Source organism: Pimephales promelas, chromosome 11, assembly GCF_988280905.1.
Source record: "Pimephales promelas chromosome 11, fPimPro1.hap1.1, whole genome shotgun sequence".
Taxonomy (NCBI): domain Eukaryota; kingdom Metazoa; phylum Chordata; class Actinopteri; order Cypriniformes; family Leuciscidae; genus Pimephales; species Pimephales promelas.
This window is the reverse complement of record NC_142779.1, coordinates 1,380,678-1,406,194: the sequence shown is the minus strand read 5'-3', so window position 1 is coordinate 1,406,194 and position 25,517 is coordinate 1,380,678. Positions and strand designations below refer to the sequence as shown.

The window sequence follows — 25,517 nt, the reverse complement described above, 5'->3', positions numbered from 1 at the left end:
ATCATTCTTAGAAGAAAATTTTACATCTGAACCATTCATATATATATAACATAAAAAGTAGCAAGTTAAGTAATAAAAAAGTAACTATGTGGTTAAAAAGAAGTCATTTTTATTTATGACATTTTTTTTTTACAATGCAGATATCGCTATCTGTAGATCTGACTTACTGCATGCTCCAAAGAATATTTTTCATTAACTCACGTGACTAGTCCACCTTATGTAAATTAAACGTAATTAACATAGTACACAACACAATAACTTTAGGTAAAAAGATTCATATTTATTTTTTTTTCCTGCACACACTTTATATAAAACAAAATGTTTATCAATGATTCAACAACATATAAACATAAACTGTACAACTGTACCTTATCTGCACATATGCATCTTAACATGGCGCTCATCTCTGCTGCTGCTGCTGTATTTTTTATAGATCGCTTCTAAATGTAAACATGCGTTACAACACGGACTTCTCTCATCATTGCAATGTTATTATCTCGAATGGAATTTTCTGCCTCTCGCTTTCCGTCGCGTCAAATTAAAAATAGCGCGTTGTTTTAATTCTGTTTCGGAAATGCACGCCGCGCGCGCCATGTGGCAACGACCCAGTCATTCACTAAAATAAGTTATAAAAGTAGCAGCACGTTATCTGTTTCCAGCATCTATCAAGGTAAGATGTGAAACTATCGCACAGTTGTGTGTCAGGTGTCAGGTCAGTAACTATATTCGTCAGATTCGCTCTTGTTGCTGTTGTTTCATGGCTTTACTGCATGCCTGAGTTTGGTGGAGTCTTTGGTGTTGCTCTGTGAGTCGACCAGCACTAGAGGATTCTTCTGGTGGTTCTCAATCATGTCAGAAACGCTGCTGAAATGCTGGAGAGTAAAGAGAGATGATAGTTCACTTTCAGAACTTTACCTGTTAAATGCAGTGTATTTGGACACTTAAGTCACACTTATCTAAATGCCATTTAAACGTGAGCATGAACTCAAAAGGAAATATTCTGATTTTTTTTTTTTATAGAATATTCCAGCATTTATTATAAATTATTTATCCGAGCACATAACAAAAATTAAAGCAATTGTGCAGTAAATAGGTAAAAAAAAAAAATTACTAAATATCCACAAAAGCACAGCATAAATGTATAGTTGAGGAGTAAATAAAAAAAATAACACACTTATCGGAATGCAACTTAAACGTGAGCATTAGACAATTCTTTTTTTATTGCATATTGCATTTTTTTGTTGCATATTGCATATTTTTATTGAATATTGCAGTATTTATTATAAATGATTTATCCGAGTACATAACAAAAATTAAAGCAATTGTGCAGTAAATAGGTAAAAAAAAAAACCCTACTAAATATCCACAAAAGCACAGCATAATGTATAGTTGAGGAGTAAATAAAAATATAACACACTAAACGGAATGCAACTTAAACGTGAGCATTGACAATTCTTTTTTTTATTGCATATTGCATTTTTGTTTTTTTGCATATTGCATATTTTTTATTGAATATTGCAGCATTTATTATAAATGATTTATTCGAGCACATAACAAAAATGAACTTGCCTCTTTAAGTAATTGTGCAGTAAATAGGTAAAAAAAATACTAATTATCCACAGAAACACAGCATAAATGTATAGTTGAGAAGTAAATAAAAAATTATAAAACACTTACCGGAATGCAACTTAAACGTGAGCATTGACAATTCTTTTTTTTATTGCATATTGCATTTTTTTGTTGCATATTTTTATTGAATATTGCAGCATTTATTATAAATGATTTATCCGAGCACATAACAAAAATGAACTTCCCTCTTTAAGTAATTGTACAGTAAATAGCTAAAAACAAATACTAATTATCCACAAAAGCACAGCATAAATGTATAGTTGAGAAGTAAATAAAATTATAACACACTTATCGGAATGCAACTTAAACGTGAGCATTGACAATTCTTTTATTGCATATTGCATTTTTTTTTTGCATATTGCATATTTTTATTGAATATTGCAGTATTTATTATAAATGATTTATCCGAGCACATAACAAAAATTAACTTCCCTCTTTATTGTGCAGTAAACAGGTAAAAAAAACAACTAATTATCCACAGAAACACAGCATAAATGTATAGTTGAGAAGTAAATAAAAAAATATAACACACTTATCGAAATGCAACTTAAACGTGAGCATTGACAATTCTTTTTTTTTATTGCATATTGCATTTTTTTGTGTGCATATTTTTATTGAATATTGCAGTATTTATTATAAATTATTTATCCGAGCACATAACAAAAATGAACTTCTCACTTTAAGTAATTGTGCAGTAAATAAGTAAAAATCCACAAAAACACAGCATAAATGTATAGTTGAGAAGTAAATAAAAAAAATATATAGTTTGCCATCATGTAAAATAAAAAAATGTCCTCATGCAATCTCTGTAAAAGTTTGGGGTCAGATTCTTGAATACTGATTAAGGGTTAAACAGATTAACTTAAAAACTACTACGTTTTTTAGACTTTTTTGAAGTGTCCACATTCTTTTTAGGGCCAGTGTATATCAGCATGTCCTTCTTTACCTCCTCTCCTTGTTTTTCTTTCCCCAAAGCATATTGTTTGTTGGAAGCGATGTAGCGGACGGGGATGTTGTAAACTCGGCCGTTGTAAAACACCACGAGTGTGTACGGCTGCTGCGCGTCCACACCAGAGCTCTTCCTGAGCAGAAACGACCCGTCCTGAAATATTATACAATCAGACAAAAAGCCGCATACGGATTAGCTACATCTCAAATACACTCATGCATTTGGCAGATGCTTTTATCCAAAGCGACTTGCATTGCATTCAAGGTATACACTTGATCAGCAGCTCATGAATCGAACCTAGGCGTTGCAAGCGTCATGCTCGACTGTTTTAGCTACAGGAATAATGGCAGCCGGTATGTTTTAAGATTATCTGCATTGTAACCGTGATTGTTCCATATTTCTAACGTCTGCCAACAGTTTTGTCAATGCATGGTTTACATTTTCTGGTTTTGAATATATTGGTGCATCTTGAGTTCATTTATTTTCTACAAATCATGAACCTGTTTCACATTTTTTGGGGTTCTCAGAAGCGAACGTAAACTATTTTTCCGCCCATTCCCAGTTGCTCCAGTTGCAAAAGAAAAAAATCCATTACAAGTGTTCATGTGATTATAATAAATCGGTGTTCTATTGGCCACTGGCCTTTGCTGGAATGGAATTTCTAATGCAATGTCATTCAATGACGCTTTGTAAAATGCATCAGTGCTGTTTTGTGCAAGTCGGACATGCCTTAGCTAAGCGGATGAGAGCGTCCTCTGCCGTCTTGCGGTCGCAGCTGCCGGCAAACCAGACCTTGTTATACACACCAGCTTCCTGTGTGAGAGAACTGGAGAGTTAGACTGACAGAGAAATGCATGCTGGGATGTTCTTGATTCAGGGGCACTTCATTCTCCGTCAGAGCCAAAGCTTCTCGATTTAAAAAAAAGGTTCATTAGTTAACTTCAGTTAATGTATTTCCAAACAATGAGGAATGCATCTGTTATTGTATTAATGTTAGTTAATAAAAACACAGTTAGTTCACAGTGCATTAACTAATGTTAACAAACACAACCTTTGATTTTTAATAACGTATTAGTAAACGTTGTTCATTCTTAGTTCATGTTAACTAATGAACCTTATTGTAAAGTGTTACCGATGTAAGGAAGTCAAGAAAATAATATAATCACCTCCTCAGCGTCTCTCGCTGGTCTGCTCTCTGAAGGCAACGTCCCTCTGCCTGGATAAAATAATATTAATAAACCGAAAGACTAGACAGATCTCATGTCTATATTTGCCTTATAAATGTATGAAAAAGTGTGAATCTTACTGTGAGCGGGCGCTTGTCGAGGCAAAGGCATTCTGCAGGAGAACAGCAGTTGTAACCAATGACTAATGTTTACGGTAAAATAAAACGAGCCTGTCATCTCTCATGTCTCACCTGGCTCGGCGAATCCCTGTCGGCGACGGACTCGACTTGGTGTCCGGTGGGCTTCGTGGGATAATTACTGGTGTTGTTTTAGTTGATGATGCTGTAACCATGTGAGATCATGAGACCAAACCAACAAAAGGTCTTCGTTTAGATTGCACTATATAAATGCACTGGAGACTTTCATGTTGGTTACAGCTACAGGTTATTTTTATAATAGCACACTAGCACTGTGCAGAAGGCTATGCATGCGAGGATGTGCCAAATTTGTGCATTGTAAAACAGTAAGGGTGTAATATATATCGCAATGCAAAAATGCTACAATGTATTGTGGATAGTGACAATACAGGTGAAACTCAAACTAGAATATCGTGCAAAAGTTCATTTATTTCAGTAATTCAACTTAAAAGGTGAAACTAATATATTATATAGACTCATTACATGCAGAGTGAGATATTTCAAGCCTTTATTTGTTATAATTTTGATGATTTTGAAAAGCCCAAAGTCAAAATTAGAATATTGTGAAAAGGTGTAAGTCATAATCATCAAAATTACAACAAATAAAGGCTTGAAATATCTCACTTTGCATGTAATGAGTCTATATAATATATTAGTTTCACCTTTTAATTGCTGAAATGAACTTTTGCATGATATTCTGAGTTTTTTAGTTTCACCTGTAAATGCATAATAAAAAAAATACTTTTATTGCTTAATGAAATTTGATGTACACTGTAAAAAAAATATTGATGGTTTAACTTAAAAAAGTAAGTAACCTGGATTAATTTAACCATCAGAAACTCAAAATTATATGTTATCTGAACTAAATTAATTATTTCAGTTGATTTGACAAAAGAAAAAATGTTGTGATTACTACACTGTAAAAAAAATATTGTTGGTTTAACTTAAAAAAGTAAGTAACCTGGGTTGCCTTAAAATGTTAAGTTGATTGAACTGGAAAAAGTGAGTTAATACAATGAAGGAGATTAATTTAACCATCAGAAACTCAAAATAATAATTATTTATTATTGTAAAGTTGATTTGATTTGAAGAAAAAATGTTGTGATAACAAATCTTGAAAATATTTTTTACAGTGTAGTTTAAATATTATTTAAATAAATTAACTTTTGCACAATATTCAGATTTTTCGAGTTTATAGTGTATCTCACCCAAAATTAAAAAAATATATATATGTGAAAAGTTGTATTGTCATTGCTTTTGCTATTCTATGACACTCTCATGATGAGGGATTTATAGTTACCTTCACTATCTCTGCGAGGAACGCTTGGTTTCTGCAACAATGGATGCATATGTTCACAAAATGTTTGATTTCAATAATAATGCATGACTGTTTTTAAAGAAATTAGATGTGTGTACCGAAGCAGGTATCGAAGCAGGATTTGGTTTCATCCTAAAACAACAGAAGTGATGAACTGTTAGTGAATCAGATATAATGCATGTATAATAGTCGAGGGTTTCCAGGTCTTACAGGTCTCGAGGTCGAGGTGTCGGCATCGATGGTCTCCGGGTCTCTGTCGTCTCCTCTGGTCTCTCGTTAACTCCTAACGAGTGTCAGAAAATAGATGGTTTTCAAGAGAGATTGTTTTTCTGCATTCATTTGCTCAGGTTTAGTGCGTGTAACTGATACTCACTGTCATTTCCTTCACACACCTCATAATCGTCATCTGATTGGGGTTCCTGCTCAGACACATCGTGGAATAAGACCGTCAGCATATTCTCAGTTCAAAAAATGTGCTATTTAATCACTTATTAACATTCAAAACAAATGTACATGTTGGATAGGCTGGCAACAAAGGTCAAAAGTCAAACAGTTGTCAATGCATTAGCTATGATAAACGAAAAATATGTGTGTGTGTATATATATTGGGGATGCACCGATATGAACATTTTAGCCAATACCGATAATTTTTGTATATTTGAAAGCCGATAACCGATATATCGGCCGATAAATTTAAATAACATATTTTTTTTCACGAAAACCAGACAACGGTTTTTTATTATTTTTAAAAATAAAAATAATAAAAATTTATTTTTATTATTATTATTTTTTTTTATTAAGGATTTTCAAATAATACAAACATCAAAAACAAAAATAGACAAACAATCAACAATAAACAAACCCCGGGCAATAACATAATATTTGAGTGCCTGATTACAAAATCAAAAGTCTCACGATTAAAAGTCCCCTGCACACATTTTATAATTTTCACTTATACTGTATTTGACGTTATTTTCCTTTTTTTTAAGTGATTAAAATAATATTTCAAGCAATTCAAAACCATCATGTTGAACATCATTTTTGTGTCAAGTGTCTCAGCTGGAGGAAATAATCCATTATTTATCGGCTTTAATATTTTGGCCAAATTTTCCGATAACGATAACATTAAAAATGAACATTTATCGGCTGATAATACTGGTCAATATATTATGCATCCCATATTATATGTATATATATTAGTCACTTCTGAAATTTTCAACTTGTTCATTGTTAGTCCATGTTAACTTTGATGCAAAATAACATTCTTATTTTTTAGTGTTATTTTACTCTTAGTAATTGCAGTTCTTGCTTATATTATTAATGAATGAATTGATGATCAATCAATACTCACTGGAGACGATGGCCTTCTGGCGTGCATTCTGTACGAATAGATAAAACATGGAAAAACTTGATTTGTTTTTAATTTGTGCATTCATCTCTTTCGTTTGGTACATTTATCATTTTTTAGTGTTTTGAGAGACGGCTGCGAAGCTTCACATTGTTAGAAAAACTATTAAAATGGTAAATGTTTGTAATGGTGATCATGTAAGAATGGCTGTAATACCGTGGACTGGCTTTAGGAGGCGCCATCTGTGTGTTCAGCTGCAGAGTCTCCTTACCTCTAATGATCAGAACATTTATTGACAGAACATCAATATAAAAGAGAGAAGCAAGTGTGCTGAGGACATTTAGGAGTGAATATGCTTCATGTAGTGTGGATTTGAACGTATATAAAAACATCTTCAAGCACTGGGAATAATTGAGTGTAATTAGTCCTGTCAGAAACTGAGTTTAACACCGTTTTGAAACATAGTTTAATGTGTGTAATATAAATAATATAGTTGATTGGGAAGTTTTACCTTTTGTTAGATTGTGAATTCTCCTGTAAAAAGACACAAAGCATTTTTTTTTCAGAGGGCAAATATTAATTTTAGAAGCTTAAAGGATGAATCACAAAAGTTTGTCATGAACATGTCCATGTCATATTTCATGCAAAAATCATTAACAAAATTAATTATGCATGATGGTATGATGGTGTAATTACTACCTGTAATTTCTGCTGAATTTAACCACGATAATAATAATAATAAAAATTGTTCAGATTTTCAAAATTGTTCATTGCATTGTTATAATAACCACTGAAAACGCCATTAATCACATCTAACATTAAAGTTTTTGTTTATATAATATATGTGTGTATAGACATGTATATACGTAAATATAATTCAGTATATACATATTATATAAACAAAAACTTTTATGTCAGATGTGATTAATCATGATTAATCGATATACATATAAACAGTAATGAGGTTTTGGGGATAATGTTGTGTAATTAATGTTTCTTAATAAAAATAAAAAATTCTTAAAATACAATCTGCACACAATACATGCGTCAATATTAGGGCTGTCAAACGATTAATCGGGATTAATCACATTCAAAATAAAAGTTTACATGTTGTGTTTACATAATATATGTGGGTGCACTGTGTATAATTATTTTATTTATATAAATACACACACATGCTTGTATATATTTAAGAAAGATTTTCATGTATGTATATAGATTTATATATAATTTATATTATAAATATAAATATTTTATATATACATAATATTTTTTTCTTAAATATATACATGCATGTGTGTATTTATATATATAAAGTAATTATACACAGTGCACCCACATATATTATGTAAACACAAAACTTTTATTTTGGATGCGATTAATCGCGATTAATTGTTTGTCAGCCCTAGTCAATATATAACATCAGTGACCTGCACAAAGCTCTATTGATTTAAGCTTACCTTTATGTCCGGAACCTCATAGAAATCTGAAAACAAGTGCGGTTTCAATATTTGATCAAATAAATCTAGTGAAACTGTGGACATCTTGAAAAATAATCTCACCGGGACCGTTTCCACATGCAGGAACACTAGGTTTGACCCCTCTGTTAACCGCCGGCTCTGGAAATAGACATCATTAGAGCTTGATTTATTGATAATAACAATAATTCAGTGTGCTACAGCATTTAAAACGCCTTCATCATCTTACTTGTTAGTGTTTTCTCAGTGGGGTCAATGTAATTATCCTCCATCTCGCCCTCTGGCTCAATGTAATCTCCCTGAAGAGAGAGAGAGTGTTGTGGTATCAGGACTTTATTGTGCAGTAAATTAAAGTGTGTGTTAAGGTAACGGTGCGAGCCATTATTATTACATCATCTTCCTCTGTCCGACTGCGGGTCAGTCGGGGGGGTTTGTGCCGCTGTTGCGGAAGGAAAGGAGTGTTTGGTTTTGCCGGTCGACCACGACAGCTGTCTGGTGCACAGAAGAAACACACCGGGTTTACAAGCCGTAGAAATCAACCTTTTAGCATTATGTCATCAGTTACTCAACATTGTAAACAATAAAACCGTAATTTTTACGGTAAAAAAACAGCAGCGGTGTTTGTCAGAACTTTACCGTCAAAAATACGGTAGCAACGTTATTGGTTTTACAGACTGAACTTAAAATTTACAGTAATAAACCGTATTTAATTATTATCTGAATTAATGTTAATTTACCAACTTATTGATGTATTTATTTTTGTTTTGTACCATTGCACCAATGATTGTCACATGATCAATCACAAGCAGATTTCCCACAAGAAGGTTTTTACTTATATACTGTAAAGAGACGCTGCACAGTGTCATTCGCACAAACATTAAACACCATCATGGTGAAATAAAAAATTAATAATTTAACAACATTAAATGTAACATAAAACGCTAATGTACATAACTGATTAGAAAAAAAAAACAGTTATTTCAACAAAAATACATCAACTGTGAAGTTTCACGCAAGAAATTGTGGGAATGTCAATTTACGTTTTTTCACTGTAAATAATACAATGAGTTGTTCTTTTTTACTTTCAAAAACGGTATTTTACAGTAAAATTACGTTAGATTGCAGTTCTCGCGCATGCGTCGTGGAAATCTCTTGAAATCTCGTTATTACAAGCTTACCGCTTTGAATCGAGCTACGGCAAGCAGAGAGTTTTGAACACTGGCTGGTTATGTACTTTCTGAAAATTTTATTTTGGATAATTTTTAACCCAAAAAAGTTACGGACTGCAGCTTTAAGTTATTTAACAAAAAATAACAATTTGCAATATAAAGCAGCATAACTACAGAAGAGGATAAGGGCCAAACAATAATAAAAAAAATAAAACCATCTCGAGATTAAAGTCATTATAATGCGAGATTAAACTTGTTAAATTTCGAGAAAAAAGTCGAAATACAATCTTGAGAATAAACTCATTAAATAACGAGATTAAAGTCATTCTAATGCGAGATTAAACTTGTTAAATTTCAAGAAAAAAGTCGAAATACAATCTTGAGAATAAACTCATTAAATAACGAGATTAAAGTCATTCTAATGCGAGATTAAACTTGTTAAATTTCAAGAAAAAAGTCGAAATACAATCTTGAGAATAAACTCATTAAATATCGAGATTAAAGTCATTATAATGCGAGATTAAACTTGTTAAATTTCGAGAAAAAAGTCGAAATACTTGAGAATAAACTCATTAAATAATTATAATACGAGATTAAATTTGTTAAATTTCGAGAAAAAAGTCGAAATACAATCTTGAGAATAAACTCATTAAATATCGAGATTAAAGTCATTATAATGCGAGATTAAACTCGTTAAATTTGGAGAAAAAAAGTCGAAATACAATCTTGAGAATAAACTCATTAAATAATTATAATACGAGATTAAACTTGTTAAATTTCGAGAAAAAAGTCGAAATACAATCTTGAGAATAAACTCATTAAACAACGAGATTAAAGTCATTATAATGCGAGATTAAACTTGTTAAATTTGGAGAAAAAAAGTCGAAATACAATCTTGAGATTAAACTCATTAAATATCGAGATTAAAGTCATTATAATGCGAGATTAAACTCATTAAATTTCGAGAAAAAAAGTCGAAATACAATCTTGAGAATAAACTCATTAAATATCGAGATTAAAGTCATTATAATGCGAGATTAAACTTGTTAAATTTCGAGAAAAAAGTCGAAATACAATCTTGAGAATAAACTCATTAAATATCGAGATTAAAGTCATTATAATACGAGATTAAACTTGTTAAATTTCGAGAAAAAAGTTGAAATACAATCTTGAGAATAAACTCATTAAATATCGAGATTAAAGTCATTATAATGCGAGATTAAACTTGTTAAATTTCGAGAAAAAAGTCGAAATAGAATCTTGAGAATAAACTCATTAAATAATTATAATACGAGATTAAACTTGTTAAATTTCGAGAAAAAAAGTCGAAATACAATCTTGAGATTAAACTCATTAAATATCGAGATTAAAGTCATTATAATGCGAGATTAAACTCATTAAATTTCGAGAAAAAAAGTCGAAATACAATCTTGAGAATAAACTCATTAAATAACGAGATTAAAGTCATTATAATGCGAGATTAAACTTGTTAAATTTCGAGAAAAAAGTCGAAATACAATCTTGAGAATAAACTCATTAAAAAATTATAATACGAGATTAAACTTGTTAAATTTCGAGAAAAAAGTCGAAATACAATCTTGAGATTAAACTCATTAAATATCGAGATTAAAGTCATTATAATGCGAGATTAAACTCATTAAATTTCGAGAAAGAAAGTCGAAATAGAATCTTGAGAATAAACTCATTAAATAACGAGATCAAAGTCATTATAATTCGAGATTGAAGTCGTTAAATTCTAAAATAAAGTAGTGTTTTGAGAAAAAAAAACTTGTTGATCCAAGGTGTGGAATTTCCACGAAGGAGACTTTGAACAGTTAAAATAACCCGAAGAGAATGAGATCGGACTCATCGGCACACTCGGGTTACAAATGCTAGAAAAGTAGGGTGGATATTAAGATCCAGTGTGTCGTGATACTCACTCACCCACATACTCTCCTCTGGAGTTGGAGATGGACGAGCCGATGGTGAAGCCCTTCATGCCGTGACCTTCTGACCTCGGTGGCGGCTCGTAGTTATCCTCATGGTCACCCTGTGGATCCTCATATGTGTCACTGTCCTGCAATAATGTCATCAGAGTCTCTTTAAACGTCCTGCTTTTACAACGGCAATAGTGGAGATTAATCGGTATAACTGCATTTTGAAAATTATACTTGTAATTTACATTTAATTTAATTAGTCGTACACAACAGTGTGATATTAGTATCAATGAGATCATATTATAGCATTTATTAATATTTTGAATTAGCATTTACTATTTTCAAGTTTTAGTAATTTGGTCGTGTGATTTTGTTCATTTTTATTAGTTTTGTTTTTTAAACTTTGCCGACAAAGTGACGGATGGATCGCGATGGATTAATCACATCTAACATAACATTTTATAAGTATATAATATGTGTGTGTGTAAGTAAGTGTGTGTATGTGTGTGTGTGTATATACACTTTTTTTTGTTTTATTTTATTTTTACTTTTTTATTTACTCCACCATATACAGTGCTCATATATTTGACTATAATTAGAACCATTTATTTGCTTAAATAAATATTTCAAAACTTTATTTACTGAAATTAACTCTGTAAAGAAAGGTTCTGCCTTAAGTACAATCAACTTGGATGTTTAAGTGATTTCAATGTAAATTACATTAATCTGACTTAAAAGATGAGTTTAATCTTAGATATAAAAAGTTAAAAATATAAATTATTTTAATGAACTGCAATTTAAAAACATACAGTATGTTGTCATTACTTATTGATCATATGATTAGTTTTTAGGTGTATGGTGTGTTTTTAGATTTGTGCCATATCTCCCGTAAGTGAGCTGTGAATGTAGAAGTGATATTACTGAAGACTTACAAAATCTGAGTCAGAGTATCTCTCAGTATCCGGAGCTTCGCCTGAAAAGTGACACAACATGGTCATGTGGTCAGAAACTGAGTATATTTAGAATGAGTTTTAATGGTCCACAAATTCCCATGTGAAATCTGATTGTCATGCATGTCATTTTAAGCCTTTTTTAGGGCCAATGTATTATATTATATTATTTCATAGTCAAGTCACCTTTATTTCAACGCGTTCTCATCCTAGGGCGTCATATAGGTGACGCTTTTGACATCCGACGCACATGGCACACTCTCAGAAAAAAAGGTACAAAAGCTGTCACTGGGGCTGTACCTTTTCAAAAGGTAAACTTTTGTCAATTTTAGGTGCTAATATGTACATTTTAGGTGCTGATATATACATTTTAAGTGTTAATATGTACATTTCAGGTGCTAATATGTACATTTTAGGTGTTAATATGTACATTTAGGTGTTAATATGTCAATTTCAGGTGCTAATACGTACATTTTAGGTGCTGATATATACATTTTAAGTGTTAATATGTACATTTCAGGTGCTAATATGTACATTTTAGGTGTTAATATGTACATTTTAGGTGTTAATATGTACATTTAGGTGTTAATATGTCAATTTAAGGTGCTAATAAGTACATTTTAGGTGTTAATATGTACATTTTAGGTGTTAATATGTACATTTTATGTGCTCATATGTCCATTTCAGGAGCTAATATGTCCATTTTAGGTTGTAATTTTTAGGTGCTAATAAGTACATGTTAATATGTACATTTTAGGTGCCAATATGTACATTTTAGGTGCTCACATGTCCATTTTAGTTGCTAATATGTCCATTTTAGGTGGTAATATGTACATTGTAGGTGCTAATATGTCCATTTCATGAGCTATTATGTCCATTTCGGGTGCTAATATGTCCATTTTAGGTGCTAATAAGTACATGTTAATATGTACATTTTAGGTGCTAATATGTACATTTTAGGTGCTCACATGTCCATTTTAGGTGCTAATATGTCCATTTCATGAGCTATTATATCCATTTTGGGTGCTAATATGTCCATTTTAAGTGCTAATATGTACATTTCAGGTGCTAATATGTACAAAAGTGTACCTTTTGAAAAGGTACAGCCCCAGTGACAGCTTTTGTACCTTTTTTTCTGAGAGTGTACCCTTTAGTGTCAATATAACACTCTTCGGTTATGGGTGGGTTTAGGTCTGGGGTAGTGTTAGGGTTAGACCACTAGGAGGCGCCTTCTGCCCCGTCTCATATTGACGCTATAAAGGGGCACGAACGAATATTATGAAAAGTGTTTCATATCTGTAAGCCATAATCATCAAATTTATAACAAATAAAGGCTTGAAATAACTCGCATTGCATATAATGAGTCTATTAGGTTAAACTTAAGTTGAATTACTGAAATAATTTGCACCATATTTTACGCGTTTCACCTGTAGATGCGCATTTTTCAACTGCACACTTTCTGTTTCTGTAGTGAGAGAGACTTGCCTTGATAGTCCCTTGCTGGTACTTTTGGAGGCCCTTTCTTCTTTATTCTGAAACAAAATCGAAAACAAGCCAAAATACAGGAAGTTGTTGAGATTTGATATCAGCACATTGTGAATTGGTGATGCTGAGAGAGCAAGTGGATTATATTTTTCATTTGTCAGCAACCTTTAAACACTGCATCATATAATTACATGTAATCTACAACATGCAAAAGCCAAGACACACAATGGCAGGACGCATTTGCAAGGAATAATGAGACGGTTGTTAAAGTTAAAGCCAGATTACAGTAAGCCTTTCCAAAGAAGACACCACAAAGATGACGTAACGGTGGCTGTCTGGGGCCATTTCTTCACACAGAGACGAACAAGCAGAACATTTAAAGCTATTTTGCACTTGAAAAGAGCTTTTAAGCAAGATAATTTGCTTTTCAATAAGCCAAAATGAACTCGCAAATAACCCCGAAAAAGCACATTTTAAGCAAACAGGCTAATGGATGAAGAAAACAATGATGTTAAGACACACATGCTTGCTTTTATTAGGATTCACGGCACAGAAACGCAGTGAAACATTGATCCTACCGGTCCAGCGTAGTTCTCCCGCTTTTGAGAATATTAGCGGTTTGTTCGTTCTGGAACCTTAAAAATGAATAAATGTAGTTATTTGTATTGATGATTAATATTAATTACATTAATTACAATTTACAAGTTAAAAAATTTGAATATCGTGCAAAAGTTCAGTAATTCAACTTAAAAGCTGAAACTAATATTTTATAAAGACTCATTACATGCAAAGTGAGATATTTCAAGCCTTTATTTGTTATAATTTAGATGATTATGGATTACAGATATGAAAAACTTTTCACAATATCCTAATTTTGAATTTGGGGTTTTCATAAATTGTAATCCATAATCATCAAAATTATAACAAATAAAGGCTTGAAATATCTCACTTTGCATGTAATGAGTCTATATAATATATTAGTTTCATCTTTTAAGTTGAATTACTGAACTTTTGCATGATATTCTAATTTTTTGAGTTTAACCTGCACTGTAAAAAAAAAAAAAAATTGTGGCAACAGATTACAAGCAATATTATTAAGTAAATTTAACAAATTAGAATTGAGTAATGATTAATCGAATTAATTCCTTAAAAGATAACCATTTAAAATGAGTAAAACGTACAACAACAACCAAAAAAACATAAATTGAAGTCACCATTATGGTGATGTTGGCAATATAAAATAAAGAGTTCTTAATTAATATTTGACGTCTGTCTGTTAGTGAGATATTTTTGTTCAATTTTTTGGTGTAAACTTTACTCATTTTAAATGCTTAACTTTTAAGGAATAATTTGATGAATTATTACTCAATTCTAATTTGTTAAATATAAGTAACAATATTGCTTACAATTCTATTGATTAGATAAAGCATATTCATTTTTACAGTGTGTATGTGTGTGCAATCTAGGCTGTAGAGTATTTTATTGCTGAAAACGGTCAGTTGCGTATACAAGGAATCATTCATGTCTGGCGTGCGATGGTGCATGACAAAAATGCATTGAAGTGCAATGAAGTTTCATATACTCGGGGTTTTGAAAAACACCTAATCATTAATAATACAACAATGCGATGTTGGCAAACAATGCGGTAATTGCATAAGGAATGAGGCAAAACTGTTTAGGTTTTATTTCTGTTACTCTAATGAATGTTTTGGACTGCAGGTGTCCTTTTATTAATAGTTGCTTGCTCTTGATGCACGTACTACAGTTTTCCGTCATGCACGCCACACCTCACGGCCTGTTTTGGGACTATTCCTCCAAATGAATTGAGGAAGTGAGAGGAAATGTGTCACCAGATGTTTCCTTGTGTCTGTTTTCAGACTAGTGTCCTTAAGCTCAGAACATAAACCATATAACATACCTTTTTAGTCTGTTGAAAAGGCTGTCGTCGTTCTTCTTTATATCTTGAACCATTTTCTGGAGTTGCCTGAAAAACCAAACACATCGAGAGTTAATAAAAGCACTCCTTGGACAAGAGTCTCTTCTGCTCAGCCAGGCTGCATTAATTTGATCAAAAATACAGTAAAAACTGCAAAAAAATTATTACAATTTAAAATAGCAGTTTTCTATGTGATATAGTGAAGTGTAATTTATTCCTGTGGTAATTACTCCAGTCTTCAGTGTCACATGATCCTTCAGAAATCACTCTAATATGATGATCTGATGCTCGGGAAATATTTATAATTATTTAGTGTTGAAAACGGTTCATATGTAACATGATTCATATTTTTGTGTAAACAATAAAAGATAGATAGATAGATAGATAGATAGATAGATAGATAGATAGATAGATAGATAGATAGATAGATAGACAGCTAGATAGATAGATAGATAGATAGATAGATAGATAGATAGATAGATAGATAGATAGATAGATAGATAGATAGATAGATAGATAGATAGATAGACAGCTAGATAGATAGATAGATAGACAGCTAGATAGATAGATAGACAGCTAGATAGATAGATAGATAGATAGATAGATAGATAGATAGATAGATAGATAGATAGATAGATAGATAGATAGATAGACAGCTAGATAGATAGATAGATAGATAGATAGATAGATAGATAGATAGATAGATAGATAGATAGATAGATAGATAGATAGATAGATAGATAGATAGATAGATAGATAGATAGACAGCTAGATAGATAGATAGACAGCTAGATAGATAGATAGATAGACAGCTAGATAGATAGATAGATAGATAGATAGATAGATAGATAGATAGATAGATAGGTAGAGTTATTTATTTAGTTAGATAGATATAGATAGATAGATAGATAGATAGATAGATAGATAGATAGATAGATAGATAGATAGATAGATAGATAGATAGATAGAGTTTTTTAGTTAGATAGATAGATAGAGTAAGATAGATAGATAGATAGATAGATAGAGTTATTTAGTTAGATAGAGATAGATAGATAGATAGATAGATAGATAGATAGATAGATAGATAGATAGATAGATAGATAGATAGATAGATAGATAGATAGAGTTTTTTATTTAGATAGATAGATAGATAGATAGATAGATAGATAGATAGATAGATAGATAGATAGATAGATAGATAGATACTGTTATTTAGTTTGATAGATAGATATAGATAGATAGATATTAGAGTTAGATAGATAGATAGATAGATAGATAGATAGATAGATAGAGATAGATAGATAGATAGATAGATAGATAGATAGATAGATAGATAGATAGATAGATAGATAGATAGATAGATAGATAGATAGATAGATAGATAGATAGATAGATAGATAGATAGATAGATAGATAGATATTCCAATCTAGGATGGATAGATATTAGATATATTTAAGTCGTGTGATAGGCATGAGTACACAAGCAGTCGTGAATCTTTCACACTCAGCGTCTCTTCGAGCGTAAACGCGTTGAATTGTGTGTTTTAACATCTAATCATAAAGATGACGGGTTCTGACAGACGAGACGTGTATAATGAACATAACCACAGTCCTCACAGAACTTCCCTCCAACAGCAGCTCTAACTTCACTAAACCCGCCGACAGTCACATGATCATCCGCACGTCAGGGATCCATCAATCACGCTGAACCCATTCCTGATTAAATGGGGTTTTTTCCCCACACATTTTGAGAGATGCAGATAAAAAAACATTTTAATTAAAATCAGTGCTAATTTGTGTTTACAAAATATGTGTGTGTACTGTGTATTACTTTTGTGTATAAGAATAAACACACATGTATATAGGCTATTTATACATAATTTATATGATATATAAATATGAATATTTTACATGCATGCATATATACACAAAATAAATATACACAGTAGGCCTACTCACACATATAATTACACAAACTTTTAGTTTGGATACGATTAATCGCGACTATTCGTTACCCAGCGCTAATTTAAAAGGCAATTTAGGGCTGACAATAAACCTTTGATCCCTGTATGAAGCAGTTTTATTCTCATAACATTAAATCTTTGTTAATCTGAGCGCGGGAAACCTCCGAATGCATTAGTGTCAGTGAAAGCGATGTCTCTCACCTCAGTTTGTCAGTCGCAGGAGCCGTGAATCTGTTGAGCTGCTCCATCGTTCGTGTGTAAGTGTGTGTGCGTGTGTGTCCACGACTGAGCTCGTCGAGTGTGTCGCGCGTACTCATGTGTGTGTGTGTTGGTGAGACACCACATGCTGCAGATGCAGAGGAGGGACATTTTCCACAGAAGTGGTTCGTAATGAGGATTTCGAAACTGCCGTTGAACGTCATGTTATCTCTATATTTAGAGTCGAGTCAGGTTAAACTGATTCGGTTCAATTAAATCCCTGGACTCTCAGTTCTCCGTCTGTGCTTTTTCCAGCCTTTTTATGCCTAATAATAATTATGAATGATTTAGTCTTAAAATTATTGCATTGGTCTTCTGATGCATACGAATCTGCGCTATGAATGAGGTTTAATGCAGTTGTATTAATAATATAGGCTAACACATTTACTCGTATTTTTCTGCATGGACACGAAACTTTTCTTGAAAGGTTTTGAAAGGGTTAGTGAAAGTGTGTGCTTTATTTTTAGTTGCAGTACAAAAATAAAGTAACAATGTTGTAGGCTAATGTAGATATTGTGACGACTACATATTTCTTTGTAAACCCTTTTTTCTATAAATTTACTTAAAGCCATTATTCATAATGTATGTTTTGATCTTTTCCTAATTAAAACCAAAGTTAAAATGCATTATAGGTAGATTCCGTTGTCATGTTTTAATGCATTATATACTTAAAGGTATACTCCACTTTTTTTTGGAAATAGGCTCATTTTACAACTCCCCCAGAGTTAAATAGTTGGGTTTTACCATTTTCAAATCCATTCAGCTGGTTTTCAGATTTTTAGAAGAATATCAGTAACCAGACAGTTTCTGGTCTCATTGACTTCCATTGTATATTTTTTATGGAAGTCAATGAGACCAGAAACTGTCTGGTCTGAAAAATCTGAAAATCAGCTGAATGGATTCGAAAACTGTAAAACTCGACTGTTTAACTCTGGGGGAGTTGTAAAATGAGCCTATTTCCAAAAAAAAGTGGAGTAGGTGTAATAGGGAAAAAAATATTATAACTGTACAAATAAACAATGCATCATAAGGCGCATTAAAAGGCAAAATTAATGCATTAAAATACTTTTAGAATTCATTATATATATAATATATATATATCTTCAAGTAAATTGCTACCCCATTTTTATTGCTTAAATTTCTAAGTTTTTTTTTTTGCTGAAAATATTTTTTTTAGATGCACAAGCCACAAACCTGCTTTGTGTACGTTTAAAACTAGAGCGTTTCCTCATTTCTGCAGGCAATCATTGACCAATGAGGAACACATGAGGAACAATACGGAGAATTTAGCTCTATAAGTGCCTGGTTGCAGAGTTTAGAGTAGAAAAAGAAGAGAAACCGGTTCCTTACGGCCGATGAAGGAGGCTGAATCTGTTGAGGTCACCGTCCGCCAGAGTCTGCGAAACACACAACAGTGTTCAAAATCTGCACTGCAACTTCACTTCATGCAACTTCTACAAAGACATTTAGTCATATTCAGTGACAGTCCAGTTTCTGATACAAACACAAACTTGCCCTAGAGAATAAAAGTAAAAATAAACATTGCATGTGCTTTAATAATAGTATTTTAGGTCTCTCTCTCTCTCTCGCTCTCTCTCTCTATATATATAGAAATGAATGAGACATCCTAAAATACTATATATAGTAGGCTACTATGAGGAAAATACGGGGAATTTAGACATCCTAATTTACTTCATAAAGTACTATGAATCAGATGTCCTAATTTACTTCCTAAAATACTATATATATATTTTACTTCAGAATGCATTCAATATCATAAATTAGTTCAGAAATTGACTCAGCAGTTTGTCACTGAAAGGGTTTCTGTGAAACACTATATATATAAATGGGTAAATAATGTTTTAATGCTTTGTGTGATTAAGTTAAATCAGTTATTGTTTTACTGTAATTTAATGTATTTCATTATTGCATTTTATGCCACATAAAATCATAGCAGAAGTAAAATATTAAGTCTTGTGGCTTCATTGAGTTAAAATAAAATATATTCTGCCATTTATTCACTTTTTGGACGAATATAGGTGTAGCTGAGAAGAAATTTGCACTCTTAAATATAATAATATAAAAGTGTGGAGTAGGAAAACAGCATGTTACTTTGCAGAATGTGATTTAAAGTAACAAAAGTCGAGCCGAAAAGGTCATGCAACAAAAAAAAAAAAAAGATCTTTTTTTAATGTAATCTTATGTTAGATAGTGATATGCTATAAAAATATGTGTAACGCTAATATGTGTAAAATATGCTTTAAACATTAGTATGCTACGCTTATAGGATCCACTGACTAATTCAGTGAGTAAGTTTTGTTTTGTTCCTAATTTAGCATCTTTGCTGTTATGTTTGGAATGAAATAGCATAGCTTACTGAATTATGCAACAATAGATATTTCCATATAGTTTGCTGACCCAGATAGCGTGGTAACATTAATTCAATGTCGAGTTTTGATCCAAACCATCATTTTGGTTGAGATTGACATTTCAATGTTTAAAGTGTGTTGGATCAGCATTGAAATGTCAATGAAAGCCAGCAGCACACGAGTGGAGACGGTGACACTGAACTAACGGTGATTTGCCCATTTTTATTTTGCATGTGCACTTCTCAATATAGTCTAAACACTACCTAGTGCTTCCTCATTAGAGAAAACAGGTGCATCCAATACAATCTCCTGACATACTTGCATGACTTCTTTCAAACAATGGTGCATCTACCTTATTTCTCTGTTTTGTGTGCTTATTTGTGGTGTTACTGTAATTAGATACACTAAAAGGTTAGTTTTTTAATGTTTTCTACATCCTTAAAACATGCATCTTGCAATGATTACAGAATAACCAAAACAATACAAAAAAGTCTGAAATTATTGTGGTATTTTTTTATTCAATGCATATTTGAAACTTGTTATAAATATCCTGGATTTACAGTGTTTGTTACTTCTGTCTACTTTTTGCTCTTTACATATCTATGGTTTTACATTGTGATTTCCTATCCTGTTTGAGCACTGGTTATCCAGATTTGGTGATCCTGAAATGTTCCGGATCAGATTGATCCAATCCGATGTTGCTTTGAAAAACTGGCTCAAAAGTAAACTGGATTACGTGATCACGGATCGCAAAACAAAAAGGGATTACTAAATCCGGATCAAATTTATCCGGATTAAACCTTTTGAAAAACCGGCCCCTGCATCTTATTACTGCTTAATCAGGTAATCATTCATAATCCTGAATCTGAATTAAATTTGAGAAATGTAACTGATTTCCATTCAGTTAAACTGGTTTGGTTTCCACTGAAACACAACCACAAAAAACAGCTTGTGTTTATTAAGAGTGACTGACATGGCTATTTTAAAGAAAATGAGATCTACATAAAGTGAATCTTCAACTTTAAAGGGATAATTCATGATCAAATGAAAATTATGTCATCATTTATTAACCCTGAAGTTGTTCCAAACCTGAATGAATGTCTTTCTTTGGTGCACACAAAAGAAGAGTGAAGGATGTTGGTAACCATGGTAGGCAGCCATTGATTTCCATGGAATTTTTTTCTGCTATGGAAACCAATAGCTTGTTTTCATATGACGTCACACCACTGCGTTGCCATGGCGCGAAATGCAAATGGAGGGCAGGAAGTGATTTGCTGTATTTAGAAAGCACTATCCACAAGTTTCCGAGGGGTGCTCCTGTAAAAAATAAAGTGGGTGAAACTTCTGGTGAGGCGGCGGGAGTAGCATTCCAATGGTATTTTGTGTGTTAGAATAGTTAGCGAAGAGGCTAGCTGTGTTTCGGAGAATTATTTTATTATTTAAAGACGCAAATCTTTATGAGAGATGTCGTTACGGAGCTCAGGGACAACATGTGCTGTTCGCGGTTGTACGTATAACCGGACTAAACTAATTCAGTGGCTTAAACGTGATTGTTTTGAACATAAGCTGAAAACGAAATCAGAGTGATCCTGTTAACGACTGTAACGTTAGTTTCCATCACCTCCCAAAAGACGACGAATCTTCCTGTGTACATTTGTTTAAATTCTTAATATTCTATAAACTCTCTCAGCATGTGTTTGGCTGTTCGCTACTGATGTTACACCTAAACTCAGGATCAAAGCCTGTGTTGACAGAATACCAAATGTGCCAGTTAGCACATTCATTTATAATTTTGAATAAACTCCAAAGCACAATGACTAAGTGTACTTTTTATTTTAATTGTTTGTCAGCTCACACAACTGTCTGTCACCACGCCTTGATGAGTATTGATTATTAATAATGTTAATATAATACTCCCAATCAACTACTGCGGAGGGTAAAGGTACTGTTATTTCACCCTTTTGAATTTCGTTGAGGTTGTGTTTCCACATCGTTAGCTAGTTTGGATCGCTATAACTTGACTGTCAACTGTTGAATGAACGAGCGTCAAGCATGTCAAGTCGCGCTTTGTTTACTTCCAACCGGAAGTCGCGCCCACTTTTGATGCAAGGCCTCATGGGGCGTAGGAAACTTGTGGATAGCCATAGACATATACACTAGACGTCACCTTGGCTACGGCAGTTCATTGGAACGAATGCGTCAATAGAGCCGCCATCTTGAAACAGGGGAGCCCCTCCACAATCACCATAAATCCTCATGAACGCGATTTTTCTTGTTTTTTTGGTTTGTTCCAACGGTCAGACATGTATTTATCATTGATTCCAGAAAGATTTTTTTTTTAAACATTCTTCCTAGTTCAGATTTCATCCGTGCATCATACGCTGCACAAAAGTCCGCCACCATCAATAAATTCGAAGTAACGGCAGAGAGAGCAGCGTTACCTAGCTACTTCCTATGACAAGACCCCTGTTCCAAGATGGCGGCGGTTTTGACGCATGCTTAGAAGTTAGAACCCCAAGGTGAGGTCTAGTGTATATGTCTGATAGCAAACTCAAAATGCCTGTATTTTGCGTCATTTATCGTTACTTAAATCGACCAAACTACACGGAGTTTTCATCGTGTACCAAAAGTTGTTGTTCATAAGGGGGGAAATGCTAGATATTTTTGCTAGGCTTGCAAACCTACGTCTGCGGTCGGGAGGAGCTGAATGGGGAAAATGCTCGTTTGTGTAGCCATCACTTCGTCAAAGGTGAGTTAATACAACTTTATGTATTTAGAATCAACATCAAATTGTAGGCTAACATTGACGATCAAACCATATTACCAAAGATTATTCTTTTTAATTTAAGAGCTGATTCAATTAACAGCAGTGATGTAGCCTATAGATTCAACATCATAGTGTAACGTTGATTCAACAATATTACCATTTATTATTTTTGTTAATTTCAATATTGATTAAGCATCAGTGATGTAGAATCAAATCATAGTGCAAAGTTGATCCAATAGCATTGATTCCCATTGATTTTTTTTTTTGAGGGTGCAAAAGTGATGTTGAAAAAATATCACTTTGTAATGTTGAATCAATACTATCTAGCCTATTCTACCATTGATTTTTGGTTGAAATCTCATCATTGCTTCAACATTAACTGAGGTTTCAAAAGTGACGTTGAAACAACATCACTTTGTAATGTTGGAGCAATAGCCTATTAACACCATTGAATTGTGGGTGAACATTATTTCAATATTAGGCCTAACTGAGGGTGCAAGAGTGATGCTAAATCAACATCACTTTCTAACGTCATTTCAATGTAATCCACATCAACACTGACTTAACATTGTTTCAATGGTTACATGCTATCTTTCTGGGGAGGTTTTTTCCCCACTCATTAAATTATAAACGGTGTGAAATGAGAAAGTTCCCTGATTTGGACACTAGGTGGAGCCGTTACCCAGCAGTGAATCCACATATCCACTCAGTGTGTGTACTGTTGTGTGTGTTGGGGAAAGTGTTGTGACGTACTGGCATATATTATCAAGTCATAAAATCAATGGACAGAGCTTGATGAGTGTTAATAAATGACGAGGAGAGCATCCGAAGGAAGGAAATGTCCTCTGAGACTCACAGCGAGATCATTAATGCTGTAATTCGTCCTGAATATTTTAATTTTACATATTTATTTTTTATGTTAAAATTCTTTGGCCTCGTTTCATTTTGCACTTTTTAGTAGTTACTTTTTTGAGCTTCTTTTCCTTTCCTTTAACTTAACTTTATTTTGTTAGAGAGATGCTGTTATAGCATCTCTCTAAGAAGTTATATTTTATTACTTTTTTATGTTTGGAGATGCTGGAGTATCTTTGGCTGAAGGTGTATTTTTATTTTTATTTTTTTCTATTTATTTATTTACTTTATTTGGGTCACAGTGATGCTGGAACATCTTCGACTAAAGGCTTATTTTATTTATTTATTTATTTTTATTTGGGTCACGGTGATGCTGGAGCATCTTGGGCTGAAGTTTTATTTTATTCTTTCACTTTTTTATTTTAATTTTATTTTATTTTATTGTGGTTGTGGAGATGCTTGATCATCTCAGGGCTGAAGGTTTATTTTAATTTTTACTTTTACTTTTATTTTATTTTATTAGGATTGCGGGGATGCTTGAGCATCTCAAAGCTGAAGGTTTATTTTAATTTTAATTTTTACTTTTAATTTAATTTTATTAGGGTTGCAGGGATGCTTGAGCATCTCAGGGCTGAAGGTTTATTTTTATTTTTACTTTTAATTTAATTTAATTTTATTAGGGTTGTGGAGATGCTTGAGCATCTCAGGCCTGAAGGTTTATTTTAATTTTAATTTTTACTTTTAATTTAATTTAATTTTATTAAGGTTGTGTGGAGATGCTTGATCATCTCCTGAAGGGTTTATGGGTTTATTTTATTTTCTGATTGTTTATAAAGCATGTACAGTTTGACATCGTCACATGGATGGCTATAATCATCAAAATTATAACAAATAACAGCTTGAAATATCTCACTTTGCATGTAATTAGTTTATATTATATATTCATAATTACTGAAATAAATGAATGAGTTTTTTTAAGTTTCATTTCATCTGTAAATAAAAAAGTTCACCACATCCTTCTGCTTTCAGTATATTACGCATCAACACCCCTGGCAGCGAAGCGTCTTTCACAATAGCCTAGCTATCTGACGGATCTAACAGAGACAAATGCAAGAGGTTGAGTTTTCTGAATCTCAGAAACTCTCTGCAGACAAACACAAGAAAATCTCCAAGCCCTGCCTAAAATCAAGCTTAGCCTTTTGACACAGAATAAAATATGGAGCACTTGGTCCGGGCCGCTGCTTGAAGCTGCTTGCTGAGGTGAATTATTTATGTGGAGATTCTCCAGGAGTCGAAGCGAGAGACACTGGAATCACAGCTGCATATTAAAAAGCTCAGCTCTCGCATAAGCGGCGCTCAGAGTCACACACACACACTCAAACCTTTTGCAACTCAGGCCAAAAACTGTCTGAAAGCAGTCAGGGACATCTGACGAATAACATATCAAGATCTGCGAGATCACAGAGTTTGACCGAGTGCTCCTCAGTCTACATGAAGCTTCCACTCCAGGACTCTTGAGTGGACACTGAACAAAAGCTATATGCCAATGCAATAATGCAAAAAGTTCACCCAAAATAAAAAATCACGTTTTCAGAGTTTTAGTGTCAGTAGTACTGCATTAAACTACTATATAATGTTTAATTTAATGTATGCTACACTCTCAGAAAAAAAGGTACAAAAGCTGTCACTGGGACTGTACCTTTTCAAAAGGTTCACTTTTGTACCCAAAGGCTGCATATTGGTAC

General features: G+C 32.8%; 1 protein-coding gene across 2 annotated transcripts in view; it reads right to left on the bottom strand.

Moving 5' to 3' along the window:
* Positions 1-296: 296 nt before the first annotated feature.
* The window catches only part of blnk (B cell linker), a 29,187-nt gene continuing 3,966 nt past the window's right edge, over positions 297-25,517 (bottom strand). Inside the window, exons 3-25 of one of the 2 annotated variants that reach the window (XM_039649005.2) lie at positions 19,135-19,181; positions 15,545-15,610; positions 14,205-14,261; positions 13,627-13,673; positions 12,124-12,164; positions 11,199-11,331; positions 8,477-8,577; positions 8,315-8,384; positions 8,170-8,226; positions 8,068-8,093; positions 7,119-7,141; positions 6,824-6,880; positions 6,611-6,638; positions 5,633-5,678; positions 5,470-5,542; positions 5,358-5,391; positions 5,242-5,272; positions 3,996-4,086; positions 3,885-3,916; positions 3,745-3,794; positions 3,308-3,391; positions 2,576-2,731; positions 297-872 (exon numbers count right to left, since the gene is read on the bottom strand). In XM_039649005.2, the coding sequence (XP_039504939.2) occupies positions 756-872; positions 2,576-2,731; positions 3,308-3,391; positions 3,745-3,794; positions 3,885-3,916; positions 3,996-4,086; positions 5,242-5,272; positions 5,358-5,391; positions 5,470-5,542; positions 5,633-5,678; positions 6,611-6,638; positions 6,824-6,880; positions 7,119-7,141; positions 8,068-8,093; positions 8,170-8,226; positions 8,315-8,384; positions 8,477-8,577; positions 11,199-11,331; positions 12,124-12,164; positions 13,627-13,673; positions 14,205-14,261; positions 15,545-15,610; positions 19,135-19,181 (1,467 nt within the window). In that variant the 3' untranslated portion in view covers positions 297-755. Of the gene's footprint in view, positions 873-2,575; positions 2,732-3,307; positions 3,392-3,744; positions 3,795-3,884; positions 3,917-3,995; positions 4,087-5,241; positions 5,273-5,357; positions 5,392-5,469; positions 5,543-5,632; positions 5,679-6,610; positions 6,639-6,823; positions 6,881-7,118; positions 7,142-8,067; positions 8,094-8,169; positions 8,227-8,314; positions 8,385-8,476; positions 8,578-11,198; positions 11,332-12,123; positions 12,165-13,626; positions 13,674-14,204; positions 14,262-15,544; positions 15,611-17,727; positions 17,837-19,134; positions 19,182-25,517 lie in introns of those variants that run through there. The other variant, XM_039649006.2, reaches the window with a different exon arrangement.